The 6566-nt window shown below is 40.8% G+C and overlaps 1 protein-coding gene across 1 annotated transcript; it reads right to left on the reverse strand.

Annotated features, from left to right (window-relative positions):
- Positions 1-690: 690 nt before the first annotated feature.
- On the reverse strand, positions 691-5055 carry LOC140766896 (uncharacterized). Its single transcript, XM_073106570.1, has 4 exons — positions 3726-5055; positions 3234-3641; positions 2130-2910; positions 691-1381 (listed from the first exon to the last, which is right to left on the reverse strand). The coding sequence occupies exons 1-4, from the start codon at positions 5053-5055 to the stop codon at positions 691-693; spliced, it is 3210 nt and encodes a 1069-aa protein (XP_072962671.1).
- Between the last annotated feature and the right edge of the window lie 1511 nt (positions 5056-6566).

Below are 6566 nucleotides of genomic sequence, written 5' to 3' on the forward strand. Positions count from 1 at the left end.
CTGCTCTAATACCAATTGGTAGGCTCTGATACCAATTTGTTAAAGCTTGGATACCAAATTGATGGGATCTAGAACCAAAAGATCGGCTATGGAACAATTCCTTAAGATCTGAATTTATTGTAGGAATCAGTCAGCACAACCGTGAAAAAATATTCATCAGATATTATCTAGTAGTTAGAAAATTACAAAACCAATTTGGTTGGATCCGTATCTTCCTAATCTACAACTTTTTAATTTAGACCCTTTGTAGATTCGAACTGTAGTAGGGAGATAAATATAGAATAACGTGGGTGATGGCGGTGGTGACGGGTGGAGTGGATATTAGGGTTATGGATGGGTATGGAGATGAGGGTGGATTGTGAAAGTGATTAAGGGAAGTAGACAAAGGAAACAAAGTGGTCAAGTGATGCAAAACATGATGGAGAAAGATGAAATATAGAGATAAGAAGGGAAGGAATGGGGTTTCACACCTCCATCATAAGAAATGGTTTCACACCAAATCCTCTAGAGAACAAATCACATAAACTTTCATTAAGTTCCAAAGAAAATATAACGGGTCTATATATAGACATACAATGAAATTAAGCAGAAAACACTCTACATAGAAAATAAACAAAAGACACCCTAAATAAATAAAAATTAGAATCAGATCCCTATAGGAGGGATCATCAACTGTCGGCGCCTCCTGCACTAGTACACACGCCATCGTGTCCTATCAGTGATGTTTACATCATTCTCCCCGGGTGGGAGAGAAGACGACTCCGTCGAGTGTGCTGCTTTTTTGCTCTCATACTGCTCTAAGGTATCAAGGTGATGCACCTCCAAATCATGACGATCAAGCCATGTGTCATCAGATGTAGGCCGTCCTTTCCAATGTACTAGATACCGTTGGGATCTATCTTCTCTAGTTGAAATAATTTCTTCATCTAAAATTTTATCAATTTCGTCTACTGTGTTAGGTGGAATATTGGGAAGTGGAGGTAAAGAGGGTCTCTCATAAACAAGCTCATAGGTAGGCTTAGTATCTAGTGGGTTATCTGGAGTAAAATCTGGACTTTTATAAGCTACTAGATCCTCAATATTAAAAGTAGAACTGATGCCGAAATCACTAGGGAGATCTAGAACATAAGCATTATCATTAATTTTTTTGAGAATTTTAAAAGGTCCGGCACTTCGTGCATGCAACTTTTTAACAGTTCCAGGTGGAAACCGCTCCGGACGTATCAGGACCATCACAAAGTCTCCAACATTAAATTCTTTGAATCTCCTTCTTAGATTAACTCGAATTTTATAATTAGTATTATTTTGAGCAATTCTGTTACTGATTTCTTTATGCAAGTCATGAATATGTGATGCGAATGTAGATGCAGACTCAGACAACCTATGATAATGGGACATAGAAAAGATCTATAGGTTGTCTAGGTTTGTAACCATATACTACATCAGTTGGACTCAGACCTATGGATCTATTAACAGAATTATTATATGCAAATTCAGCAGTTGACAGTTTTTGACCTCAGTCTCTTAGATTCTCGCCGACAAGAGTTCTCAGTAGGTTACCTAAGCTCCTATTGACTACTTCAGTTTGCCCGTCAGTTTGTGGGTGGAAAGCAGTTGAATACTGAAGCTTAGTTCTCATCTTATGCCATAGGGTTTTCCAAAAATAACTAGTGAATTTTACATCCCTATCTGAAACAATAGTTTTTGGTAGCCCGTGCAACTTAATGATTTCATCAAAATAGATTTTAGCAACTCGAGAGGCGTCAAAAGTTCGGGAACAGGATATAAAGTGGGCCATCAATGAAAATCGATCCACCACCACAAGAACGGAATCATGCTTCCAGGTAGTCTTTGGAAGTCCAAGTACGAAGTCCATACTAACATCTTGCCAAGGGCAATTAGGAACCGGTAAAGGCATGTATAATCCTGTATTTTGCTTTCGCTGCTTAGTGAGTTGACATGCATGACATCAACTAACAAGTCTCATAACATCTCTCTTTAAGCTTGGCCAAAAAAATCGATGTTCAGTAGCTTCAATAGTTTTTGCGTGCCCAAAATATCCAACTAAACCCCCAGCATGCAATTCCCAAATTAAAAGTTCCCTTAACGAGGTGCTGGGAATGCATAACCTTCGGGACTTAAATAGATAGCCATCTTGCAAGATGAAACCATCAATTTCTTGAGTCGCTCTATCGCTTAATAAATTGTAAACTTCATGAAAATCCGGACATGATTCATATTCAGTTTTGATTTTATCAAATCCTATTACTTCTGCTTTCATCCTTGAAAGAAGAATCATGCGACGACTCAGTGCATCAGCCGCTTTGTTGTCCGCTCCAGACTTGTGTCGCAAGGTGTATGTATAGTCCTGGAGGAATTCGACCCACCAACCGTGTCTAGCATTAAGCTTCTTCTGGGAGTTAAGGTAGCGAAGAGCTTCATGGTCAGAGAAGATTACGAATTCTTGAGGAAGCAAATAATGTCTCCAGTGGCGAAGAGATTGAACCACAACATAAAATTCCTTATCGTAAGTGGTATATCGTTGTCTAGTTTCATTCAGCTTTTCACTAAAGTAGGTAATCGGATGGCCCTCTTGGCTCAGGATTCCCCCTATACCAACTCCAGAAGCGTCACAAGTGACCTCAAAAACTTTAGTAAAATCAGGGAGTCGCATGATAGGGGCTTCCACCATTTTCTTTTTGATTTTAGTGAAAGCTTTAGTAGCACTTGCCGACCACTTAAATTCACCTTTCTTGAGGTATTCTGTTATTGGAGCCATAATGGTACTAAACCCTTTGATGAACCGACGATAGAAGGTAGCAAGTCCATGAAAACTTCTCACGTCTCTTATGGTACGGGATTCAGGCCATTCTTTAATAGCTTTGACCTTATCAGGGTCAACAAACACTCCTTCAGATAAAACAATGAAATCCAAGAAAACAACTTTGTTTGTCAGAAACGTACATTTCTTAGGGTTTGCATACAGTTGCTCTGTCCTCAAGACAGCGCAGACTTGATGAAGATGATCTATATGTTTCTCCCGAGATCAACTATAGATAAGGATGTCATCAAAGTATACGACTAAAAATTATCCCATAAAAGGTCGTAATATTTGAGTCATCACTCTCATGAAAGTACTCGGAGCATTAGTCAAGCCAAAAGGCATAACTGTCCATTCCTATAACCCATATTTTGTTTTAAACGCAGTCTTCCATTCATCGCCGGGTGTATACGAATTTGGTGATAGCCACTTTTTAAATCTATCTTTGAAAAGATCGTGGTCCCTGTCATCATGTCCAGCATGTCATCCAAACGAGGAATGGGGAAACGGTATTTTACCGTTATTTGATTAATAGCGCGGCTGTCAACACACATGCACCAGGTTCCATCTTTCTTTGGCGTTAACAATGCGGGAACCGCGCAAGGACTTAGGCTTTCCTTCAGAAAGCCTTTTCTCAATAACTCGTCAACTTGCCGTTTGAGTTCAGCGTGTTCAGTTGGGTTAAGTCTGTAATGAGGCAAGTTAGGAAGAGATGCACCCGGGACGAAATCGATAGCATGTTGAATATCTCTCATTGGTGGCAATTCATCCGGGAGATCCTCTGGAAAGACATTCGAGAATTCCTCAATCACAGTAGTGGCTTCAAAAAGAATCGACTCACTAGGCTCATTCAGAATTTCTCAAGCAGCAAGAATCAGAATAGGAGTTCCTTTACTCATCTCACGTTCAATGCCTCTCGCACTAATCAAGCTGACTTTATTGTCCGAGTGGATGGGATCAGACTTCTTTTCCATCGTACCACCTCTAGGCTGCGATGGAAGAATCTTGATTTTCTTACCCTCGTGTTCAAACATGCAGATATTTGAACGGCCATAAATATACACATCATTATCAAATAGCCAAGGCCTTCCAAAGATAATTTGACCCACATCCATGGTCAATACATCGCACCACATTTTATCCTTATAAGTCGTGAATTCAATTGGAACCAAACAACGCTCTTTTATTTCCAGCGTGGCAAAATTGATCCACAAAACCTTGTAAGGATTAGGATGGGAAACCGCTCTCAGGTTTAGTTTTGAAATAATGGTGGAGGACACGACATTTATACAGCTGCCACTATCCATAATTACTTTACAATTTTTACCTCCAATTTTCGTGAAGGTGTGGAAAATAGAGCTGCGCCTCCAATCATCATTGACTTTAGGTTGAGAGAAGGCACATCTAACAACATGTAACCTTGTGGAGTCTATGTGCCTCAGGCATCCTAGGGTATTTTCTTCCTCTTCATCTTCAAAATCTCCTTCTTCACCGTCTACATGGTGAACATATCCATCAAAGTCTTGCTTGGAGTCTTCTTCAAAAGGTTCCTCAATTAAACTGATTTTATACGGGCTCGCACAATTTGCAGCAACATGTCCATAGCCTTGATACTTATAGCATTTGACCCGAGGATTAATCTTAGAAAAGTCTTTCTCGACGTTCTTACCTTTGTATTCTACCTTGGATTGTGAAGGGCTAGGGGTAGATCGGTTAAAAGATTGATTGACAGATTTGGCTTGATGAGGACCTGTGGAGAATTTATGAATTTGAGGTCTTGTTTCATAATTTCTTGGGATGTGGTTAGGTCTTGACTCCTCTAAGTCTTGAACTAAGTTGTAGGCCTTTTCCAAAGTATCAACATTACGAGCAAAAAGTTCACTTCTCAATTCTTCATGTAGGCTAGCTCTAAATCTGGACAAGATTTGCATAGGGGTTTCTGATTCAATCACGCTACACCGAACAAGCAATTCATCAAAGGCCGCAATGTAATCCTTAGCTGACTTACTCCCTTGGGTAAGTCGGTTCCATCTGTCTAGAAGCTTAGGGTAATAGGAAGGTGGGAGATATTTATGTTTTAGTTCATTTTTCATGTCAACCCAAATTTCAATTGGAAGCTCACCACTAATCTCAACATTGGTACAGTATTGATTTGCTTTCCCAGTCAATTTTATGGCAGCAAACTTGACTTTACGGATTTCTGACATATCATACCATTTAAAGTAACGGTCCATGTCTTTGATCCAGTCCAAGAAGTGTTGCGGTTCTAGACGACTATCAAACATCGGAGCATCAATTTTAATTCTTCGAAGGTACTGTTCATTAGGATCTCGCTCATTTTCTTGAAAATGCTAACGAGGTAAAGGAGTGGGAGATTCACCACGTTCAAAGTCAAGGTGGTGGTTATTTTGAGGCGCGATGTGCTCACGGAGTCTTTCTACCCTATATAGTCGTTCATCGGTCACCCGTTGATACCCAAGCAAAGTATCTTGAGTATCTCTGACTTGTCGAGCTAAGGTACCTAGTTGTCCCAATGTCGTCGAGCTTCTTAATAAGTTCGGGATCCATACTGCGACTCACTAGAATCACTAAGGAGATAAGCCTTACCTCTACGTGTTGGCATACACTAATATGCAATGAGTGAGTTAGGTATTGCTTTATATAATTTTATTTATATATATATATATTTTAATTTTATGCTTGCTAATTTAAATAAAATTAAATAATGTTCTAACCTAATGGAATGCAGACGTCTCCTATATTTAATCCTATATTTAATCTAAATGATATGAGATGATATGCTATGCAATCAAGAAAATCTTAAAAATGAATACTTAATTGAATTTAGATTTTCTATTCAGGAGATTCAAAGACTAATGTCAAGACTTAATGGTTTTTAAACAAAAGTCACATTTAATAAATGTCAAACCTTTTAAATTTCTTTCCAAAAATTAGCATAATACTAATATTCTATTTGGCACAGTTCATCTCTTAATATTAGGACTAAAGCAAAGGTTTCTATGTAGTCTTTCCCTCACTATATGTGGACAGCAGAAATTGATAACAGTTTAGAGATGATACTAGAAAAGAATGACCCAAAAATATTTAATACATTGAAAAGAGCACGTGCCTGATCATCTGAGAAAAAATAAAATTGAAATTAATTAATTTGTCTTCACCCTTCTTCTTCCTCCCCTCACAATGTGTTACAGTTCATGTCCTCTCCGTCAGCACCAGGGAGTGGTCAGCAACAATATCGGCGACGTCGCCGGCAAAGTCTGAGACAGTGGTGGTCGTAGTTAGCTACGGCAGGGAATGAGGCACGGGAGATCACGACGCGGGCGTCAGCGACGGCGTCGTCTATGATGGCTACAGGCGTCAAAGGGATGGCATCGTCGGTGACGAACGTAGTCGTCGGAGATAGAGGAGGTGGGCTGTCTGTCGCGAAACCCGGGTAGCGGTGTCGTCGGTGGGAGATGTCAATGCGGCGTCGTCGTCGTCGGGTGGAGCAAACGGGCCGAGGTAGTGTCGTCGAGGAGGCGTTGAGGCAGCGTCGTCGAGAGATGTCGTCGGGGAGGGGCAAAGCTGGGGCGGCTTCATCGGGTGGAGCGACGGCGTCGGGTGGCGTCGTCGGGGCGAGGCAGATCCGAGGCGGCGTCGTCGGGTGGGGTGACGGCGTCGGGTAGCGTCGTCGGGGCTATGCTGAATCAGGGCGGTGTCGTCGAGTAGAGCGATGGCGTCGGGT

The sequence above is a fragment of the Typha angustifolia genome, chromosome 9 (assembly GCF_048772165.1).
Source record: "Typha angustifolia cultivar Huaian chromosome 9, ASM4877216v1, whole genome shotgun sequence".
Lineage (NCBI taxonomy): Eukaryota > Viridiplantae > Streptophyta > Magnoliopsida > Poales > Typhaceae > Typha > Typha angustifolia.